Here is a 22,341-nt window from a genome sequence, read left to right as displayed (position 1 = left end):
GCCCTGTTGACAAACAGGCCCGTGCACTGCCTCGCACACGTGACGCGAGGCAGCCGTCAGTGAACAGTGCCAAGTTGGAGTTTTTGGCACGGACGGGCGAGAATCCTTGATGAATCTTCGAGATGAGTCTTTGCAGACTGAACTTAGAAATCACATACAAATCCTGACAAAGACTTGGTATTAATGGCCAAGGCCAAGGAGCCGAAAGGCGTCCAGAACCGCATCATTTATTCCAGAGCCTCATATCTTTACCAAGCAGCCTCATACCTCGCCAGTCAAAATCGCCAACCAGGACAAGATGCTTCATCAGAATCCTCGCCCTCAGGTCATGAGCACAGTGCTCCAGCGCCAACAGCCAACGAACAAAGAGCTACGCAGAATATGTCTCGCCATATCGCCTCTAGCTTACGGGCTGTTTCTTTGAAGGCCCAGATTCGACAAAGTCCAGCCATGAAGCAGACCATCTGCAAATTCTGCGACACCCTCCAGGTCGAAGGAGAGACTTGTACCTCAACCGTGGAGAACGCCAGCAAGGGCGGGAGGAAACCCTGGGCAGACGTCCTTACGATACGTTGCAAGACGTGTGGAAACGTCAAGAGGTACCCCGTTAGTGCGCCAAGGCAGAAGAGGAAGACCTTGCGAGGACCGAAGCCCGATGAGCCTATGGAGGATGTTTGCGACGAAACAAAGACTCAAGAGCCAACACCAGGAACGACCCCAGGGCCATGAATCCAGAAACCAAAGTTTGAATAACTTGATACCAATCTCCTAGCGGCTACGATGAGATGCGAAGATCGTCAGAGCTGCGGAAAAGCGAGCCGTCAGAAGGACACCGAAGTTGGTCCTAACACCAGAACCCCTGGATACCATGCAACAAAGAATCATCTTTGGAAAATCACATGGGAGGTGGTGTAGAGCTGGCTGTGCTCGCCCTTGAAGCCAAGCCTTGGAACCCGAAGCTGAATGCTACGAACAAAGCCAAGGTCTTGAACGGGAGGCGGCGGACTCCATCACAAGCACATGTCTGGTAGATGTCTGAAGTGATTCGCCAATATAGATTCGGCGATGATCATAAATCGCCGTAATAGAACATGGCTTAAGCCACAATACTTGTTTCTTTGTCTTAAACCCGTTGTCACGTAACATCTCCATGGAAACCATTGATCCATTACTTCCCTGGCTGACCAGCCTCTTTGACGCTTTCTTCTCCCAGCACTTTGCTCGCCGCCATGAACCTATCATCGTAAGCCACTGTATTGATCACAAGTTCGGTACGATCAACACTTACAGCCCACCATGCCAGCTGCCCAACCCCCTCATCGCCTCTGCCTGCACACTGGTCATGCGTAGTAGGTTCTCTGTATCGGAGAGATTGGCCGAAAGCTGGGCCAGTTGCGAGTTGAGCTGTGCCTGTTTATCGCGGGAATGTTAGCGGGGGATGTCATCGCTGTGGCCAAAGACCTACGAGCTGTCTCGACTTGAGCGCGGTTCCGCTGGTCGCCATGCTCTGCCGCACCTGCGACCCGCTCACGTTTCGCGTAGCCATGACTGAGTTTCCTCTGACCTACTCCTGGAATTCTCTAACCGCAAGTTCCCGGTCGTTGTGCCAAGTCTTTGTCCCGTGGCCCAGGTTCGTAGCAATGAAGTCGATGATAAAGAACGCCAAGGCAGAAAGCTTGTAGTTTGCAGGGGGTTTGCGACGTCCCGGACGTAGGGGAAGCCAAGAAATCAAGATAATATGTTTATCAAGAAGGAGAGATAGAGAAAAAACCCCGATATAGTCGTCGTTCTTATTCTTGGTGCTTGTTGTGATAAGAAGTCAGGATAGAGCGAGAGTGGTGGTTGAACCTGAGGTTCTGTTTGGTTGGCCCGTGCACTTTCCCGACTCGGACGTATAAACAAACAATCACTTGCTCACTCACTCGGATGGATCTACCTTCAGTCTATCCGCCCCTTTCCCTCAAAAACCTATCTATCTAATGTTGATTAATAGCTTGTAGTAAATGAATGAACCTTAGGCCTCATCTGTCTGTACGGTTCAAGATCGTCATGGCTTCGTTCCTCACAGTTGGCGCTTCAATCATTGGAAGTTGATTCTGAATAGAGTCAAACATTATACTTTGCTAATAATTACTTTACTTTTGCACTCGACATTTGCACTTCCCCCAATTAGTTGTCAGGCTCAACGCTCGTCCCCAGTACCAAGCCCTTCACATCCAGTCAGGTCATAGACCTCCAAATCACTCCACCATCATTCATGAGGAAACCCTTCAAACTCGATTCATCGCCATCTTCTCTTTTATAACCATTCGTGTCTATGTGTGTTTCCCAAAGGATCCCACTCCGAGGCTTTCCCTTTCATTTCTCCATAAACAAACAACTCGCGATCAACAGAGTAACCAGAAAAGAAACAACCATCCTTAGTCTAATGTGCTTGTGTGCCCCCAGTGAGAAAAACAATACCTGTCATAGTCCCTCCCTGCTTGCGACGCCAGTCTGAATTCTTCATCATGCCCGCAAACATTTGGGAGGGAACTCCAGTGAGAAGAAAGCAAAGACTTGTCCAGGTAATGCAGCGCCTTTGATCCTCCCCATCCACCCCTAATCCCGGAAGCCTGACCGCTCATCCCTGGGTCTCAATGACGTTCCGCCAGTAGTATCCTGAGTCCAGGGTGTTGACACACCGAGACCATGCACATGCATTGGCTCAAGTGGAGGCGCGAAACGACGCTCAGGGGCTGAGGGCCGATAGTCGATTATATGCTAAAAAGCACAGAACATGAATGAATTCCGATCCCAATGCAATATTACCAAAATAGGTTCCTTCTGTTTGATCGTTCCAATGTGTATGTACGGATTGTGCCGGAACCGGAGCTAATTATGAAGACGTTGATCTTCCGAGAATAGTCCAAAGTGACCTTGACTTTTGTCGTGTCGTCGCGTGTTTTCGATGGATCTGAGGCGTATAATAAAAACAAAAAGAAAGTGTCGTCCTCGTTGAGGTGAGTGTCGTGTGAGTAGGAAGCCAGATAGGCGTATGTAATACAGGTAAGAAACTTCAAAGGTAATCCCAACAGCGGGATACATGAAGGGCATGAGAAAACTCAAGATGCCGCAACTCCAATGTTTCGGGTATGACTCGATTCTGTTTTCGAGGCCGGCTGTGCTGTCGTTTCGTCGGGGCCAGGATAAAGACTAATAACCACGGCCGTTCAAGTGCAGCTTATCGCACTCCAATCGGAGGGCGTGGAGGTAGACTGCCCTGGCTGCTGTTTGCTGACTCGGATTCACCACTGCCCGCGCTGGCGCTCGCACTACCCGTCAGACTGCGAACATTCCTAGGTTTAGTTTGAGGGAGGGCGCTCACCCCAATATGTTGTTCAACTTGCTGTGGTGCTACTGCGTTGCCTTGACCCGGAGGGTGTTGGGGAATGGGCTGGCGAACACCATTAGGTGGTGATGGTCGCCCGTTCATGCCTGGGCCGTAACCATTCGGGGGAGATCCTCGTCGACTGCCACCACGCATTGATGGACTATAGGGATTTCCAGGGGACTGACTGGCCCGCCGAGGGTAAGCACCGTTCATGCCGGGAGGTCCACCGGGGCCGGGACCATACTGAAGGTCATCGAGCCTTGCAGCCGTAAGAGAGTTGGCCCGAGAACCTGCGTTCATGGCACCACGGTCTACAGCTCCGTAGCGGTTCGAAGAGCAACTCAAGAGAGGATCCTCTAGAATGTTCTCAGTTGTCATCGTGGCATGGGTATGCCCGACTTGGCTGGTGCGGTTGCGGCCGAAACTGGGTCTGAACCGCCCTCCTCGCGTAGGCGGTGGTAGAGTATCGGGGTTGCGGCGGAACTGGGCAGGGTTCTGCTCAGGGGCCTTTCGGTTCTTTCTCGAGGTCACGCTCATCATGTCGAAATTATCTGGGTCAATCAGTGGAGGCGCCGGGTTTGCGGTCGGATCAAAGTAGTCGTCGTCGTCATCATCATCATCGTCAAACACCTGCTTGCTGTTGCGCATAGGATGAGGACCACGACGGGGACCAGGTCCTCCATGTGGGCCAGGGGGTCCAGGTGGTCCAGGAGGTCCACGTCGCATTCGCATCTCTTGCTCTCGAATGGCGAGTTCTCGCTGTCGTAGGGCCAGCTCCCGCTCTCGCATAGCAATATCTGAGTTATCACCGGCCACGGAAGGCTCGGAGCCTTCAGGAATGTCGTCATATAATACGAGGTGCGAGAATTCCTCAAGGCTGTTCTCCTCAAGGGATCCCCTCCTTGATGGCTGGCGAGAGCCTCCACCATTCATCGAAGGCGGCGGTCGGGGATAACCGTTAGGAGGTCCACCGTTCATTGGAGGTGGTCCACGACGCATACCAGCCTGGCTGAGATTGGACGAGTTCCGTGGCCTGGGTTGGCGAGGGGGCATCCCTCCATTGGGCATGCTGTTCATCATGGGGCGATGACTGTTCTGGGATGGCATTCGAGGTAGTTGCGGTGCGGTCGGGGAGCTTGGTGGCATGATGTTGGCGTTCGGATCGCCCGGTTTAGGTCTGTTGCGGTTGACAGTATTCAGGTTATGGAGGATGGCGTAAAGCGTCTCGATTCTGGGAACAGAGACCTTGTTGTCGCGAGCGAGCTTGACAGGTGATCCAAGGTAGGTTTCGATCTCCATGGGCCTCCTGGCAACGTAGTCCTGCCACATGATGCTCTCTCCCGACGTCTTGGTCATCTCGTCAATTGTCTTTTGCTTGAAATCAGCGTCGAATTTGCATCCGTTAGCAGCGGCCAATCGAAGTAGCTCATCAAGTACTTCAGACACCATGTCCTTGACGCCAACCTTCTCGAGAAGGGCGGCATGGTTGGGAGTTTCGAAAATGACACTAATAGGATGGAAAGCAATGGGCCTGGGGAGCTGATTAGTCGAGTTCGAGCCAAAGTGTGGAATACATACCCAATCACCCTCTCATATTGTTGTTGGCGTATGTTCGGAGACACCTTGCATTCCACCTGGCCAGAGCTAAGGGTCACTGCCAAAGCCTGTGCCATATCCTCCTGGATAGACTGGGGGATGTTGGTATTCTGGCTGGCAGGTCCAATCCAGATATCTGTAGGTCCCTTGTGTTCGAACTCGCTCTGGCCAAGCTGTGTAAGCTCAGCACCAGAAACGAGTGACAGGACGACATTGGTGGGAAATCGCTCCTCAAGAGCAGCTTCGACTCCCAGCGTGTGGGTAGTGTTGACGAGAATGCAAGTGTGCTGGGGCGTGACGACAGAATCGATTACGGAGGCGAGGTCATAGACATCCGGCAATGCCTTGACACAGAGAACAACGTAGTCGAAGGGGCCTTCGCGGGCACTGGCGGCGTCTTCGGGGTTTCGGACAACTGCAATTGGAGATAATTAGCTATTGATGTCACAAAAGTCTGGTCATTGCCAACGTACCATGCCGGGGCTTGAATCGTTCATTGCCGAATGTCGGTGACCTAAGAACTGGTCAGTGATTAATTCGTACGAGGGAGCACTTGATTCACTTACTTGAACGAGATGCCGTACTGTGCCACATGTTCGTACCCAGATTTCCAAACGAGCGTCACATCGCACGCGTTGGTAGCTTGTAGTCGCCATGATAGGAAGGCCGAGACAGGGTTGCCTCCCACTACAGAGACTCTCATTAGTTCGTTGTCCGCCATGTTGAGAAGCGTAGGTGGAACGCTGCACGAGCAACCGTCCAGGCGGTTGGCGTGAGGTTAAAAGATTTGGTGAGTAGAAGTGAAGATTGAAGTTGAAGAAGGTTGTCTAATGTGAATGGATGGGAGGGGCCAGGTGGATTGTAATGACGCGCCCAGTCACCGGGAACCAGGCCTAGGTATGAAGGGAGAATTGTAGGAGAGAGAGGACGACAAACCTGATAGAATCCTGAGCCGGGGCGATACAGGCGCCATGGTGTCCGACGGGGACCTAATGTGGAATAGCGGGCTGGTCTGGTTTGAGGGTGTAGCGGGCGGTCTCTGATGACGGACCCGTAGCCTCGGGGCGTGATGGGTACCACAGCGCAACAAGGTCGGAAGGGATGGGGGCGCCTCCCTGGGGATGGCCGGACAAGGACAGGCCCAGTGGAGGTAGATTATCGTTTATTGCGAGCCGCAATGGAGAAGACAACGGCAGGACGGGGGTCCAGGACGACGGAGCAGGCTCAGTCGTGCATGTAGCGGATCGTGTCAAGGAAGCTATCGCCTTTCGGGTTGGGACGAGGCCAGCGAGGCGTCGCGACCACGGTGAACGGACGAAAGATGGCGGCGGAGGTGACAGCGGTGGGATCAACGAGCGACAGGGCCAGAAATCGTGGCGGCGGCAGGATGGCGTACTGGGGTCGTGAGCGATAGGTGGTGATGAAGCAACGAGAAGTCGACAGACAACCAGTCAATAGTGAGTGTGACGGGTGGGACGAGAGCTGAGATGGACGGTGACCAACGGGGGGCGTGGGAGACTGTCTGGGGTTCGTAGGACGAGATAGGAGGAGCGAGTGTGGGCTGAGCTGAGCGAAGCTGGGACAAGAATTGGAGCTTGATCGAGGCTGGAAATGGCGACAGACAGCGGGCGCGGCGGAACAAGTTGCGCGGACTCGGACTCTGGGCGTGGGAGTGGCCGTTGGGAAGAAGCGATTTTCCCTTTGCAATCGTAGGCGACAGGCCCCGGACGAGCTGGAAATGGATCCCTGTGTTTTCTTTAGGTTAATCAGCGTCGGGTTGATGAAAGAGAGGGTCCCTCTCGGTCTTGGCCTAGGCGGAGCGTGCGTGTCGTGCGTGCAAAAGATGGATATGGCCCGTGATTGATTGGGTCTGGACTTGAATTGGAGCAGCAGGGGTAAGGTGCCGCCGAGAGAAAAACTCAAGCACGTCGTGCAGTGTAGGTAGTGTAGTGTCTACGGGAGTACCTCCTTGACTGTCCTGTACTTGGCGAGACAAGTACTAGGCATCGCAATCTCTCTAGAGACCGGGGGGAGGACGAGATGCCTTGGAGAGGCAGGCAAAATTGAGAGGGAGCAAGAGAGGTGTGGGAAAAGAAGAAAGATAGTCGGCCAAGTACCAAGGGGGCCAAGCTTGCAAGGGGCCAGCAAGTATCGAGCAGAAGGCCAGCGGACAACAGGGAAAAGAAGACAAGGGGGGTCCCAGCGGGATGTGCGATTTGCGGGAGTGGCTCAGCCCGAGTGTCGGTTGAAGGACAACGGCGACGATATCGTGAGCTCCAAGTGGTGGGCAAGCTCAAATTGGATGACGGCGTGTGTGTGTGAGTGTGGGTGAAGGTGACCAGGGGAATGCGACCCCGGAAATGCTATCCCCGTATTTGCCGATTCCAAGGAAAAGAATGCCAAAGCGAGGATGGGGGATTGGGATAGGGGAGTTGATGGAGGGTGTGGCTTCTCAAGGGAGGATCAAGGAAAGGGATTGTTACTGCGTTGATACTGACTGTCGAGGCGTAGAGACTGGTGTAGCAAGTGCAAGACTCATGATCTGAGCGTGAAGGGGAGTGCAAAGGCAAAGAAAACAGAGTTTTTGGCTCTTCAACTCACCCACTTGTTCCTTAATTTTCCTCTCCTCTATCCCGATAGAATTCTCCCGAATCCAAGAATGAGCAAGCCAGTGGGGTCGTAGTGACGAATGCTGACGATGACGGGAGTCCTTTGTTTCGAGATTTTGCGAGCTGGAGCTAGTGAGGGTCGGTGCGGAGCGGCCGGAGTTGAGGATGGAGAAGGACGGGAATGCCACGAGGAGGCACGCGAGATGAGGTGCGTGACTTCAGCTGGGAACGACAATTGAGCTGAAAAGCAAGCTGATGGCCAAGCGTCGAAAGCTGGGAAGAAACTTCCTTCTGTTGCTGTCTAAACAAGAAGCAGCATCAACGGGTGCGCAGGTAGGTCGCTCGGTAGGTAGCGAACACCCAGGATGTCCAACCAAAAAAGAAGCCAATATTCCCTTCTTGGATGTTCGTTCGTCAAAGAGAGGCGCTCGACCGAATACCGAGATTAATCGAACAATTCCAGGAGTGTCCCAAAGTCAGGGAATTGTTAAAAAAAAAAATGGTCGTAGGTAGGTAGGTTGGTTGGAGGTTGTGGTCGGCGTAAGTTCGTTGGTCGTAATCGATCGTTCCTTCCTTCGATCTTCTTTCCCTATCCGGGTCGTCGCCTTGATGTTTTGTTTCGTCTTTTAGAGGATCTGCTCTGCCCCCTTTCTCTTCTTCGACCAACACTCGATTAATCAAAGGAATCCAAATGAGAAGGAGTCTTGATTGATGGCGACTTGCAGCAGCGCGCAATCAGTGTCGGAGCAAACACATGGAGAAACAAACGAGAGCACTTCGAGCACGAAAACGAAACGAGCGAGGGAGAGGGAGAAAATTGGCGATCCAAGGGAGAAACCAAGGGACTCGGGCGCATGCTAATGAATACGAAGTCAACCCCAGAAGCGAAAGTTGCCAGCGCGTTAGACGGGACCCTGACTGACTGCCGTCCATCCATCCAAAGTGTCCGGCGATATCATCCGCACCGGCATGGCATCCTCATCCCCATCTTCATCCGCCGTCCACCACATCCCTATCAGCATCCCTACCGGCATCACCCCGTCCTCACACTCCGTGTGTACGGCACAGGGACTGCTGACGCGGGCACGCATTACGCACTGGGACAGGTACCTGACCAAGTTAGTTGACCCCTAACCAGCATCTAGGCCAGGCACGAAACCTGTCGAATCCTCCGGCCCCGATATCGTACACGCTCTATATGTGGATTGGCCGGCATATATTGCCATTCTTCTGCCTCTGAGTCGACCGATGGCTGGCGTGCATTGAAACAAAATATCCACTGCCCGACCAACAAACAACAAACAACAACTCGTGTGTTGCGGTGTGCTGCAGCGTTCAAACTTACTCCCAGCAATGGACGAATGCTTTTCTCGGGCGGCCCGGCTCTTGACATGCCATCACTCGACATTCGTCATACTTTGAATACCCCGGTGATTAGAGCGTCGTATTAAGACACACGACCTTTCCTCCAAAAGTCAGGACGACGACCACCAAGAACCAAATCCCACTCGTACCAAAGCTGCACTGCAACCCTGCCGAGAGGGCCCAAGCTCCAGCCGCAGACACCATGCCTCGTGTAAAGAATGGACCCAACCTTGCCGTGGAGCATTGCACAGCACACCAACCCACTGTCCCGCGAGTGACAATACGCAGAGAAAAAGCGTAGTACAGTGGATAAACGGAAGGATTCTCCCTCTCCCGACGCGACGCAGACCCTCCTCCAGACGGGGAATAAAGCTGCCCGAGGTATCCTGTCAGGTACTTGCCCGTGCAGGTGCGAGTCTGCGCCTCGGAGGCCGCGTACGACCATGTTGAAAAAGGAGGCCGGTCAGGTAACGTGAGACTCACGCTCATGCCTTACCTTTGCCCGCCCGTGAAGCCATCCTCATCAATGTCGTCGATACGGGAGAGCACATGTCTGGTGTTGAAACTCGAAACAAGTCAGAGCAAGCCATGCCGCCTCATCACTCAAGGACACAAACGCCTGGCACGTATGCGATTCGCCGATCACCTAGTGCCTGTCATTCACAAGCCGCAAGACATACCCCCTTCAGCAGTGTGTTTGTTTCAACAGACATTCCTTGACCAGGTGGATGGTCTTGAAGGAATGCCATCATCTCCTTTCTCGAAAGACAATTCCCATCTTGAATCCTCCATTTCAGTTTTGCCAGAGGCATCCTTGCTCACAAGCGTGCGTGCCATGTTGGCCCGGGTGAACAGTGACAAGACTGAAACCCAGATATTGGTTGTGTTGCAGGGTCCATGGTATCACATGGCATCACAGACCTACTCCTACATTGCCTCTTCAAGCATGTGTCTTGTGTTTTACACATTTTTCAAACTCAATTGCAGTTGGCTCAATGCTAAGCATGTTTGTTGGCCGAGCTTGGCCTTTAGGTTTCAAATCCGCATTCTTCCCACCGTCATTCAAACAAAAGGGCATGTCTACATACTCCGTACTGGAAGGCAGAGTCATTCAACTGCGTTTTTGCCTGGCAGCTCGCCCACCATTGCAAGCACCCAAGCTCAACTCACGTCCCTGTGGTTTGTAAGCGGGACGCCTGCTAACAATAGAATCTCCTATCTGGCCTGCCCTGGTTGCTCCATCACTTCTCTCCTGGCTCTTGGGTTCCCCTCAAAGTACGGAGTATCCTTACTGGAGTTCCTCGCTGTCGGTGGACTTGATCAATGAGCCCGAAGTCCGTCCCCACCCACCGAGAGAGACCACCATAGCCCACACGTTCTCCTCATATTAGAGTTGCTTCCAACCCAGAACGTCGAATGGAGGAAGAGGGAGCCCAAGTCCTCGAACTACCAGGTACGAAAGGGCGTGTTCCAGCGATTCCGATTCGTAGGACCACGCTCAGAATACGCGGATTCCCCACCGCCGTGGCTTCGTTTCCAGGGGCCGTCAGGGGTAAACTGACCCTCCCGCAGCGCCAAGTCCTGCCATCCCGTCCCCTGGAGGACTAGGTCTTATCGGTCTTTTCATCGCTTCGAGCTGGCGTTGGGTTGAGAGGGGGGGCCATGGGTCATTCACTTATCAGTCACTGACAACAGAGCAGATCGATCGTGGACCCGAGAACCCTTGCCCTGTTTTCTCACGTTGTACCTTGCAGCATTTACCCACACCCACCTGCAGACAGGTCGTCGAGTTGACGACGGTGAAAAAGTGGACAAGAATTCCTTTTGCCATTTACTGCTGTGCCGCCATGTGCGCGAAACCGCGTTCAAGTTCCGCGGCGTCTTTCAACCATCGCTTGAGCGTTGCCTCGGCGTAAACCAAAGCCCGGTGAAAGACAGGCAGGCCGGAAGCCCCGGTGAAAATCTCGATGTGACAATACTGTCGATGACGTAATGTCAAACAAAAGCAGTGCTTTTTTTTTTTTTTAAGTCGAGCCTCTGGTCTGACGCCGAGATGGAGATGGGTCGAGTTTGGTTCCCTGTCCAGGGGCAGGGGTCAGGACGGAGCAAGCAGGGCGTTAGAACGGGCGCCACGAAGCGCAGTCCCTCTTCTTCAGCCAGAGGACCGACGCTGAGCCTAAACGAGGCCGCCGCTCCATGGCCCGGGAGAGGCCGTTCGAGCTAGCTATGTTAGTGCTCGTCCTGGCCCCGATGGTAAAGTCTTGTTCATCGGACTTCATCGACGATCTGCCGGTGTTACTGTACCCAGCGAAACCTGGATGCCGGATGCCGGACCCAGCTGCAGACACTATCAACTGCCTGCCTGCACTGCACTGCACGAAGAAGGCTCACAGGCCGCAGAACCGGCGCGCGCCGTTGGGAATGGCGGAGGTGCAGCAGGTCTGTGTTGGCAACTGCCTATCTCCAGGTTCACCCTTGACCGGCCTTAACCGTCTTGGGGAAATGAAAAACTCTCCCTTTTCGCCGGCTGCGTGCGTGTGAATTGGTCTCGCTACCGGACAGTTGATCTCGCTCTGTCGCCGAGTCTAAAAATATGGTGCCTGCAGGTCCCTCCCTGTTCACGGAGCATCTGCCGTTGGTCATCACATCTCAAATATATCTGGAGCTTGCAAATGAGTTTCCTGACAAATCCTCTCCCGCAGCTACCGAAGCACAGCCAACCCGCTGATCCCATTGTCGGCCAGGGTCCTCCGTATAGCCCTACATACGCTGGAGGAGATGGATGGTGGAGATCAAAGCCAAGATGATAGCCAAGAGCAAGAGTAAGGAGATCTCACTCAGGACACGGCCTGCTGCCGCAGGTATACATCAGATCAGACGGGTGAAATTCTGTGGACATGAAGCTCCTCACAGCAACCCAAACTAGCTTCATGCGGTCTCATCCCCCCATTTCCCCAGCATCGGAAAGCGTTTCTTCCGTTGTCGAAATGGCTCAATCAAGTCGAAAGTCCGGGAGGTTTACTCCGGACGGTGGTCTATCTTTTGGCCTACTGTCCTGTGTCTCCTGGTGTTGTCTTTGGGACCCAAGGCTGAGAGGCGCCCGATTATCCCATGTCCTGGCTAGCCCGCCGCGCGGTAATCAAACGGCCCTGGTCGACGTTACCTTGAGAATGGCCCATCTAGCATCGCCCACTGACATTCAAGTCTCCAGCACGTAGCCAAGAATCATGGAGCAGGTGCTAAATTTGACACCCCAGGGGGATCGTCGACGCTATCGGCGGGTCAGCCATGGGATTTCCAGAAACTTGCATGTTCTGACTTCTCCACGATCCTATCATAGAGGGCTTGATGGTTGCTGATGTGTTCTGACCTGGGTTCGCATGTCCATGCTGCATTCGACTATTGGCTTGCTGCAGCACGGGGATGGCCAGTTGGCTTGGCTTGGACGGCCTCTTGGACGAAATTGGATGTGCAAGATCGACACTTGGGCAGCATTTTGGTCGTCAAGCTCGTCTGCCTCTGATGTCACTGGCGTTAAAGTGCGCAAATCTGCCATTCCATCCATGGCACTGAGACACCAATGTCGCTCCATCTTCCCCGGTCTGTGAGTGCAGGGTAGCCAGCCAAGGTGGGGGTTTCCTTGATATGTTGGCTGCCTATTGCTTACCCTAGAATCTTATAGGACATGGATTTGACTATCGAATTCTTAGAACGTGTTGTATGGTTCATACGCCTCATGAGCGCTATGGTATTCTGGTCTTCTAATGATTAGATGGGTGTAGTTGTAGTTGACGAGCTCACTGCTTGGCCAAGATATTGGACATCTCTCCTTATGATCCTCACCGAGTACTGCGATATTAGCAACTACTAGCAAATAAGCCAAGTTCGCAGAACAGGGCTACATGCTCACAAGGAATTCGTAAATAAGCCAATCTAGTAGTAGCAGCCAATACGAGCTTGACAGCACGTTATCTATCATTGCGCCGCGCAGCTTGCTCCCGAGATCATGCCCGTGGTAGGTTTGGGGGGCCAAATAGAGATTACGCTTCCCCTGAACGGAATGGAAAGATAACATGCAACTATCAACCAAGGATCGGAAGCATATGATAAGCCTAAGAGGTCGTTGGCTGTTGTAGTTTGACTATTCGAGCCGAGAATTGCTATGTATCAAAGTCTGGAACACGACGCGCCGAGAGCGAACTGCAAAGCAACCAGACATATGCAAATCTCGCCTGAAACGATCACCCAAAATTCCTCGTCGTACAAGTCTCGGAAGGTTGAATGTTACGCAACCATGTGTTCCACCATGTGTCAAGCGGTTAGGGGCATACCCGAGGCGTGTGCTGCAGCGTCCCGAGCCGTAGATTCCCCAGGGACGAATGGAACCGAAAGGAGAAAGAAACACGGGAACGGACATGAAGGCGAGACAGTGGCCTGCATGACTTGAAAGTGATGGACCCTTACCACGTTGAATGGCTACCTACGGGTGGCTGTAACACGTGGTAGGACAAGCTGGAGCAATAACTGCAAAGACACGCGATTGAAGACTGCATAATGAACTACCAAAAATAAACAAAAACAGCGGGTTAACTCGTCCTAGGCATTATTTCATAGAGTTGTCACCGAGCTGTGTGGTTTTGTTCGAGTGTGGACAATAGGTGAAGCTAGACTGTCCTAACCAACCAACAAAGTTAAGAGAAATCAGTAGATATTGAGACGAGGGGATAGTAAGAGGTATGGATATCCATGTTGTTTGTTTTTACGGTGAAAGAAAGCAATTGCTGACGCACTATTGATGAGTGTCATGCACGTCGCCAGAGTATGCAATAGGTGTTGTCAGAGCTGGAGGCCTGGTACTTAGGCACATGCAGGGAAGGGCCTCAAATGTAAAGGATTTCAGCTCCCCAAGGATAGACTATGAGCCCCACAACGGTGAAGGGAGTGGGGTATGTATTGTGATATTTGGTTGTCCCTTAGCCTGAAAGATATTGACTGCGCAAGCATGATAGAGTCACTAGGAATGTATACACCAGACGACAGGTCACAAGACAAGAACACATCTGACTGTGTTAAAGAGCTGTCTGTCTTATACATACATTCATATCATTCGTGTTATCCCGTTATGAAGTGTCTGGTTCCAACGCTTGGGAAAGAAAAAAGAGTTGCAACTCTGAGAAGCGCAACTACTGAAGTAGAGATGCAAGTTACAACTGAATAAGCACCGCACGTGTGGCAAAGAACTACGCCATGACCCTACTGGAAGCAAAACTGAGCGCAGATAGGAATTCCAAGTGCTCGAAAACCCTGCTGTAACTGTCCAGGCCAGATAAGGGCTCCTACCCCTTGCTGTCGTGTTACAATAATAACAACGTTCAAGCCGCGAGTTCTTATCGCACCGCCGGCATATACATACCCTATCTTTATGGCCAACCGGATGTCCTGATGGAACATGCCAGCACCTGGAATTTACACGACATGGCTGACGCCCTGGCGTTGCATTCTCGAATGACATGCCACGAGCTGCTTGTGCCTTGAACTGGGTAATCTGGGTTGGTCTCTGGATCATTAACTGCCGCAGGGATGGCCTGGGCTGTTCACAATCTTCACTCGACTACAACCAGAGACCTGGAAGCTACAAGGTAATCGAGAACCACCCATGCTTGAATCGTCGACCTCCCCTCTGGTCGAATGCACTCAGCAAGAAACTTCAAGCACTTCATTTGGAGAAAAGTGCAGTTTAAGGAAATGCACTGAACATTCTACCCGATCCTGGTAGACTGTTAACTCCAACCAATACTGCCCCTTTTATTGAAGTTCCCGTTGCCTGATTCTGCCTTTAGCAGTCCCCGAGCTCCTGTAGTAGAGACCCTGATCCACCCTTTCCGCAGTGACCGCTAGAAATACAGCATTGGATGGATTCCTTCCCTGGTTATGATACGGATAATTGGAAACCACTGTGAGGACTTATTAGAATCTACCTCTCTCTGAGTCTGGCATACGTACATGTCATATAACCCATAGTGCCCTCATCAAAGACCCGAGATCGATTATACCTTGACGCCCCAGGTTTCTCCTCAATTGCATCTAATTCTCATCGGGCACAGTCGCCAGAGCGATGATGCTGAACTCGAGGTTTCCATCAGCGGCATTGGTAAACTTCTTAACAGTAGCCTCCAACGCCTTGTCGCTGAGGAGATCCTCGTCATCAGCCAGCACGCCCCGGTCGATAGGGCCTCCCCAGCCTCCTTCAAGATCATACAGGTGCCCGTTCTCCCCCTTGACGAAGCTGATGAAGTGGTAACCAACTGGCTCCTGGCTAGCAGGGGCCACGGTATCGCCCGTAACTGCGGCGGCCATGTGAGCCTTCTCCAGCTCGGCAGAATTGTACAAAAGGTCGGCACGGGGTAGTGGCTTGAGAGGGAGAGCTTGCTTCAGGAGGTTGTCGAGATCCGAGCCAGGGACGATAAACTCCTTTGCCGACCCGTTGCTCACGCTGTGGAGAAGAGCAATGAGACCACAAGCGTTGCCGATAGTCTGCTTATACCAAGTGACGGGCTCATTAGGGCCGGAGCCGTCGTAGGTCAACTCCTCGGAGCCAGGATCATTCTCGCGCACGCGGTAGTACATGGGCGTGGGGGTTATGAAGATGAGAGCGTGGACGGGGCGGGGAATCATGGCCAGCAGGTCTGGCTCATCGACGCTGTAGACATCGTAGAAGCCGAGTTTCTCAGACACGCCGAGATTGTGGATGAGCTTGTTGAATACCTCGGGGTTGTTCTCGAGCGGGATGAAGACCTTCTTGCCGTTCTTGTACGAGACTCCGGGAGTGGTAGACATGGTGAATGATATTTGGTGAGATGTGATAGAGGTGAAGCTTTTACCCCGCGATTGTTGTTTCCGGTGGAGTTGGAGGCTCAAGGCAGTTGGGTGGAGGTGAAGACAAAGTGCCGTCAAGTGAGGTCAGGCAGCAGATGATGCGTAACCTCGTTGAGTCAGCCACGCATGACAGTGTAGGCAGGCGGCAACACAAACAGCAGCAAAATAATAGGAAATGACGTATTAAAAAGTCGGTGAATCAATGCCATCATTTTGAAGTGATTGAGATGTAAAACTGGGTACAATTGGTATAATTGGTTTACATGAGCGTTTGAGACGAGGAGTTGCATTACGTCCGTGTAAGCCTACCCTGAATCACGGTCTAGAGTATGTCAGTAACTACGAACAAGAGTAGTTTAATGATTAAAATGGAGTATCTATTGTACTGACTTGATGCCTGTGAAGCAAGACGTACCTATCGTTGTTCCGCTCTTGGTCAAGGCATCTTAACTTCCATGTGGGAAGCAGTTTGGCATGAACATGCCGCACATGCTTACGTTCGACACACCTCGATCATGAGAATTTTGAATACACAGATAGAAGATAATATACAAGGCAGGATGTATTCAAGGAAATGAGAAACCCATGTGAGAACCAATGGTTGCTCTTAGGCTCAGGGTATGGCGACGTCGGACCCTCGCCATATGCACTTTTGACACAGCATGGGGCCATGAATACCAGATCCGTGTGTCTCCAGAAGCTAAATCTTATATGTTACAAAGCCATTTGTCAAGTAACAAAAGTTCCCCAGTCTGACTATCAAGGTCGAGTTGTTGGCTGATCTCGTCGATCCATGAACTGGCATGCGACGTCTCGGCCGAGAAAGCTTGGAGCCGGAATGGGCTGACACTCAAAAGGTCCCGGTATTCTGGTTGCACCGTGAGTCAATGGAAACAAAAGTTCGCCGCCGCGTGGACATGCGTATGGAGACATTCTCCGTTCTTTGCTTTATGCGAGGGACCTTTTGCTGAGGACCGCCACTACAGTAGAGGAACTATTTGAATGCCATGTGGATCAGGCAAGCCGAGGAATTATTTCCGGAAAGCTCCATCTGTTGAGAGGCAATAATCGGCCAGATAAAATAAGATTCGAACTAGAGTATCAGATCTTTACTTTGATGTTGAGGGGAAATGAAGATGGCAATGTTGAGTGTATGGAGAGCATCTCTCCGATTTGCGGAAGCCCCATGTTTTTCGAGACTGCACCCTGTATCCGAGACGTTGGATACCGCCCGAGACCGATTGATACTCAAAGACCCTGGATCTGGTCGAGAAGCAGCTGTTTATCAGGATAGACGGCCGGTCATGCCGTTTATAGAGACAAAAGTGCCAAGCTGGGGGGGGAAAGAGACTCACACCGGCCAACGTGTAAATCCTCACCACCACCACGGCCATGGAGTAGCCCGAAGCTAGCCCCAGAGAGGAGGGAGATAAGCCGCCCATTGAAGGTTTCAACGCCATCCGGATGGCTCCTCATTGGCTGATAGCGAGGGCTGAATGGCGTGCCATGGGCTCAGGGGCAATTGATTGCGAAGCGAGCAGGGCATCTGATGCGACCTGAGGGCTGAGGGCGGGCGCGACGATAACCTCAGGACAGTTGCTTTTTGCATGTTTCAATGCATGAGTCCCCCAAGAAGACGGTCCAAAAGAACCAAACGGAAAATGTGGCCTATCAAATAGAATGGGAGGGCAGGTCGACAAAAGGTCCGAATCTCTTCGACTCGCGGCCACAGAAGGACCATCGAAACTCGAACGCACGAACAAGGTCAAGGGCCGGCCATGCCTCTTTAGGAAGGTGGCCCCCAAAACTGTGCCGTTGTCCGTGATGGAAGCGCAGGAAGAACATCACGCTATATCCAAGATCGTCTAGAAGCGGGTTCCAGCGACCCTCACAGAGACTGCAGTAGCAGTGCCAATCTTCTCCTCTTCGCGGGGAGATTCCTCGTCTGGGCCTGTCCTGTCTGGTCTTGTCTCTGGGGCTGAGACCGCCCCCCGGGGCCTGGGTCTGTATAACCACACCCGCTAAGCAGAGGAGAGCAGACCAACTAAGCAGCCGACCGTCGGCAGGGCATTCATTCCCTCTTTTCTTGCTTCTACACTGCCCTCTTGCGAAATCCAACATCGCTCAAAAGGTCGCTGTTGCTGCCGCCGTCGCTGCCATCGCGGGCTTCGAAGCAACCCACGCGTCGCCGTTAGGTCGCTCGTCGCTGTCGCTATCGCCTAGACAATAACGGGCGTTGCCGTCAGTCAGATAACCACCATGGCGCCGTCCCTCTTCCGCAAGCGCCACGAGGCCGAGGACATTATCCCCATCCCAGGCCCCCTCGAGGCCGCTGCCATCTCCGCCTCTGGCCGCGATCGTCTTGAGAACCTCCAGCAGTTTGAGAAATCACACAAATTCGACCCGAACCTGCCCATCGACGACCTTACCGATGTCGACGCCGCTATCGCAACTGGAAATGCCGAAAAGGGCATCGAGATTGAGCACGCGCTCATGGAGGACAACAGCCCCTACCCCGAGGTGAGGGCTGTTGTCCGTAACTACGATGTCGACGTCCCTGCCAACACCATCCGCGCCTGGGTTATTGGCTTGGTTCTTTGTACTATCGGTTCTGGCATCAATATGCTCTTCTCGCTGCGCAACCCCAGTATTACCGTATCTACATACGTCGTTCAGCTCGTCGCGTATCCCTTGGGTCTCGGCTGGGATCTCATCATGCCCGATCGCGAATGGAATCTCTGGGGCCTCAAATTCAACCTGAAGCCCGGAAAGTTCAATTACAAGGAGCATGTGGTTATCGTCGCCATGTCAAACGTGAGACCTTTCTCTACACTAACGCAGGCTATGGCTAACCTCGTTTCTAGGCTGCTTACGGTGGTGGTGTTCTTTATGCGACTGATGTCCTCCTGGCTCAGCAGATCTTTTACGGTCAGAAATTCGGCTGGGCATTCCAGGTTCTCTTCGGCATCACAACTCTCTGTACTGGATATGGATTGGCTGGATTGGCGCGTCGCTTCCTGGTGTGGCCCGCTGCAATGATCTGGCCCACCGACTTGGTCAACTGTGCGCTCTTCTACACCCTTCACGACCACTCCGGTTCCGACCCGACCAAGACCAATGGCTGGAAGGTTGGACGATATCGATGGTTCTTGATTGTGGCAGGAGCTGGCTTTATCTGGTACTGGTTCCCTGGCTGGATCTTCAAGGGTCTATCCTATTTCACCTGGATCTGCTGGGTGGCTCCTCACAATGTCACCGTCAACAAGATCTTTGGAGGTCTGACCGGTTATGGCTTGATGCCTACCTCTTTCGACTGGACTGTGTACAGCGGTTATCTGCAGTCCCCTCTGATCCCGCCCTTCCACGCCATTGCCAACGTTCTCGTGGGCATTGTCGTCTTCTTCGTCTGCATCTCGATGGGAATTCACTTTACCGGAACCTGGTACTCCGATTACTTCCCCGTTCAGTCCTCCGAGTCTTACGACAACACGGGCAACGTCTACAACGTCTCCAGGATTCTCGACCACAACTTCCACTTCAACGAGACTGCGTACAAGGAGTATTCGCCTCTCTTCCTGCCAACGCAGTTTGCCCTGTCGTACGGCCTCTCATTTGCTGCTGTCACGGCCGTCGTTGTGCATGTTGTTCTGTACCACGGCCAGGAAATCTGGAGGCAATTCCGGCAGGCTCGCAACCAGGAAGACGATGTTCACATGCGCTTGATGAAGAAGTATAGGGATGCGGAGGATTGGTGGTATGCTGGTAAGTCAAGCCCTTTTTGCAACAACTGTAGAATCGCAATTCTGACCTGTAAACAGCTCTCTTTGTCGTCATGGTCTCCATCTCCATTGGCGTCGTCGCTGGCTGGCCAACTGGGTTCCCCGTTTGGGCCTACTTCCTCTGCATTCTCATCCCCGTTCTCTGGCTGATCCCCATTGGTGTCGTGCAAGCCATCACCAACATTCAGCTTGGCCTCAATGTTCTGACAGAGTTCATCATTGGATACATGGTCCCTGGACGCCCCATGGCCATGATGATGTTCAAGAACTATGGCTACATCTGCATGGGTCAAGCCCTCTACTTTGCCCAGGATCTCAAGCTTGGCCATTACATGAAGGTCCCTCCACGTGTCATGTTCTCGTCCCAGCTGGTTGCGTCCATCTGGTCCGCGATTGTACAGATTTGCGTTATGAACTGGGCACTGGGACACATCCCTGATGTCTGCCATGATGATCAGCCTAACAACTACACATGCCCTGGCGGTCGTGTCTTCTACACGGCCTCCGTTATCTGGGGAGCTATTGGTCCGGCCCGAATCTTCAGCAACGGTGCCATCTACTCCTCTCTTCAGTGGTTCTGGCTTGTTGGCGCTGTCACACCTATTCTGACATGGCTCATTGCTCGGAAGTGGCCTCGATCCATCTGGCGCTATGTCAGCACACCTCTCATCTTTGGAGGCTCTGGCATGCTCCCTCCGGCTAGTGTCTACATCTACCTCTGCTGGGGTATGGTTGGAACGTTCTTCAACCACTTCATCAAGAGGAGATATACTGGATGGTGGTTGCAGTACAACTACATCACCTCTGCGGCTCTTGACTGTGGCCTCATCCTGTCAACCATGGTGATCTTCTTCACTCTGTATCTGACGAGTGCTAGCCCCCCTAACTGGTGGGGCAACTTTGGTGCTTTCAATACTTCGGATTGGAAGCACCTGGCAGTGAGCAAGTCAATTGCCAACGGAACAACGATTGGACCCTCAACTTGGAATTAAGATTTAAGAAAGTAAAGGATTAGAGCCGTGGGTTTTAGTTTGGAAAGCGAGATTCTGGAATATTTGCTGGGATTCTTTAGGCGTCATGGAATGGGTTGTGTTTTTGTAGGATTGTTAGTTGGCGAGATACCTCAATCATGATTGATGTTTATGGACGATAGTCAACAGCCTCAAATTGGTGTCAAATTACAGTTCAATATCAGTATGAACAATTGCTCTGAAACCACTGAATAAACATTCTTGGAACTGATCGTCTAATAATTATTATAACTCACAACCATGGATTCTTCCCATCGCAATTGCCTTCTCTAGACGCTTTCCCTCTTGTGGTGGTAAATCTTGGCACCGACCTTGCCCCAGTCACGTGCAGTTCGCGCCAATCAAGATCACATGACTTAGCTCGCACACACCGAACCCCGGTTTCTTAGGGCTCAGCAAGCAATTCGACCACTCCACCAAAAAAGCCCTCCCAAGTCTGAGAATTTCTCGATCGCCATCCTACTAACCGCCCAAACACCACAGCCAAGATGAGTACGTGACCACCTTACGGGCAGAGGGGACTCTCCCTCGAGAGAATCCTTTTTTTACTAACGCGATCGCCAACAGCGAAGGGTACCTCCAGCTTCGGTAAGCGTCACAACAAGACGCACACTCTGTGCCGACGATGCGGTTAGTCCTTGTGCCCTCTCCTTCTTCCTTACCAGGCCTTCCTCGATAAGCGCATCAACGAATTCGACGAGAACCGAGACGGAATTTTTACGACAATTAGCGACGGGGAATGGCCTGGATTGGAGACTTGGAAACTTCGAATGAACCGGGAGACTGATGGGATATCTAGGTCGTCGCTCTCTTCACATCCAGAAGCATGAGTGCGCTGCTTGCGGCTACCCTGCTGCTAAGACCCGGAAGTGTACGTGAAACCCCAAAATCACACCTCGGCCCGACAATCTCGACTCGGATGGTGCTTGTCCCGTTCGTTGGGCATGTTATACTAACCCGACCCCTCGCGCAGACAACTGGTCCGAGAAGGCGAAGCGAAGAAAGACCGTCGGCACCGGCCGAACCCGCTACCTCAAGGATGTGTCCCGACGATTCAAGAACGGCTTCCAGACTGGCCAGCCCAAGGGCGCCCGGGGCATCAACAAGGAGGCTTAAACGGGGATACCGCATCCCTCTACCCTCCCTTCACCACCCTCTCACCGCCCCGTCCCTCTTCTCCCCCCGCCTGAACGGATTTTGATAAAGATGGTGTGCGCACCACCGCACGGGAAACTGCTCCTCTCTTGGGGAGCTGGATGAACGGCGGAGGGGGGAAAGAAAACTCCAGGCTTGGAGTTAACCACACGGTGTTGGTGGTGGACGGAGCAGGTGTCTGGTTTTAGGTTTCGCGTGGTTGAAAGGGGCGGCTGGAGCATGGGCATCGGTGTTTTACATGTTTGAGCAAGGACAAAAAAAGAGGACCCTTTTTGCTTTTCTGAGATTCCAATAGGGATTCGGTCACGAGGTTCTGAAATGGCATCTTGATTCTGCATGAAAGGTGCCCTGGCGGCTGAGAGGTTCTGGTGTGTGGGAGAATATGAGCCACATGTGCAATTGGCTTGTTGTTAATGTGTGACGAGTCTTGATGTGCTTTCATGAGGCTTGAGCCAGTGATCTATTCGTTGATATGGATTTCAACCGTTCTTTTAACCCAGCCCAAGTCAGGAGTCATGCACGCCTCGCAGCTAGTTTTATCCAACTCTTTTGCCCCA

General features: G+C 52.5%; 5 protein-coding genes across 5 annotated transcripts; 3 read left to right on the top strand and 2 right to left on the bottom strand.

Annotated features, from left to right (window-relative positions):
• Window positions 1-183: 183 nt before the first annotated feature.
• Window positions 184-1,108, top strand: NECHADRAFT_103829 (uncharacterized protein; the record flags this gene model as incomplete). The annotated part of the gene is made up of 2 exons (XM_003053146.1): window positions 184-672; window positions 722-1,108. 2 exons carry the CDS (start codon window positions 184-186, stop codon window positions 770-772), a joined length of 540 nt encoding a protein of 179 aa, XP_003053192.1. The 3' UTR covers window positions 773-1,108.
• A 2,115-nt stretch (window positions 1,109-3,223) lies between these two features.
• NECHADRAFT_92038 (uncharacterized protein) lies at window positions 3,224-5,690 on the bottom strand (the record flags this gene model as incomplete). Its single annotated transcript, XM_003052649.1, has 4 exons — window positions 3,224-4,904; window positions 4,952-5,384; window positions 5,443-5,483; window positions 5,536-5,690. The coding sequence occupies 4 exons, from the start codon at window positions 5,688-5,690 to the stop codon at window positions 3,224-3,226; spliced, it is 2,310 nt and encodes a 769-aa protein (XP_003052695.1).
• Window positions 5,691-15,027: 9,337 nt separating this feature from the next.
• NECHADRAFT_35365 (uncharacterized protein) lies at window positions 15,028-15,780 on the bottom strand (the record flags this gene model as incomplete). The annotated part of the gene is made up of 2 exons (XM_003052648.1): window positions 15,028-15,372; window positions 15,436-15,780. The coding sequence occupies 2 exons, from the start codon at window positions 15,778-15,780 to the stop codon at window positions 15,028-15,030; spliced, it is 690 nt and encodes a 229-aa protein (XP_003052694.1).
• A 2,298-nt stretch (window positions 15,781-18,078) lies between these two features.
• Window positions 18,079-20,749, top strand: NECHADRAFT_59307 (uncharacterized protein; the record flags this gene model as incomplete). The annotated part of the gene is made up of 3 exons (XM_003053145.1): window positions 18,079-18,633; window positions 18,684-19,581; window positions 19,638-20,749. 3 exons carry the CDS (start codon window positions 18,079-18,081, stop codon window positions 20,588-20,590), a joined length of 2,406 nt encoding a protein of 801 aa, XP_003053191.1. The 3' UTR covers window positions 20,591-20,749.
• A 309-nt stretch (window positions 20,750-21,058) lies between these two features.
• Window positions 21,059-22,340, top strand: NECHADRAFT_59304 (60S ribosomal protein L37). The gene is made up of 4 exons (XM_003053144.1): window positions 21,059-21,121; window positions 21,197-21,259; window positions 21,429-21,500; window positions 21,603-22,340. Exons 1-4 carry the CDS (start codon window positions 21,118-21,120, stop codon window positions 21,743-21,745), a joined length of 282 nt encoding a protein of 93 aa, XP_003053190.1. The 5' UTR covers window positions 21,059-21,117; the 3' UTR covers window positions 21,746-22,340.
• Window position 22,341: the final 1 nt, after the last annotated feature.

The sequence above is a fragment of the Fusarium vanettenii genome (assembly GCF_000151355.1).
Source record: "Fusarium vanettenii 77-13-4 chromosome 3 genomic scaffold NECHAsca_2_chr3_3_0, whole genome shotgun sequence".
In the NCBI taxonomy this organism is placed as follows: domain Eukaryota; kingdom Fungi; phylum Ascomycota; class Sordariomycetes; order Hypocreales; family Nectriaceae; genus Fusarium; species Fusarium vanettenii.
The sequence above is the reverse complement of the archived record's forward strand: the minus strand, read 5'-3'. Positions and strand labels throughout refer to the sequence as shown.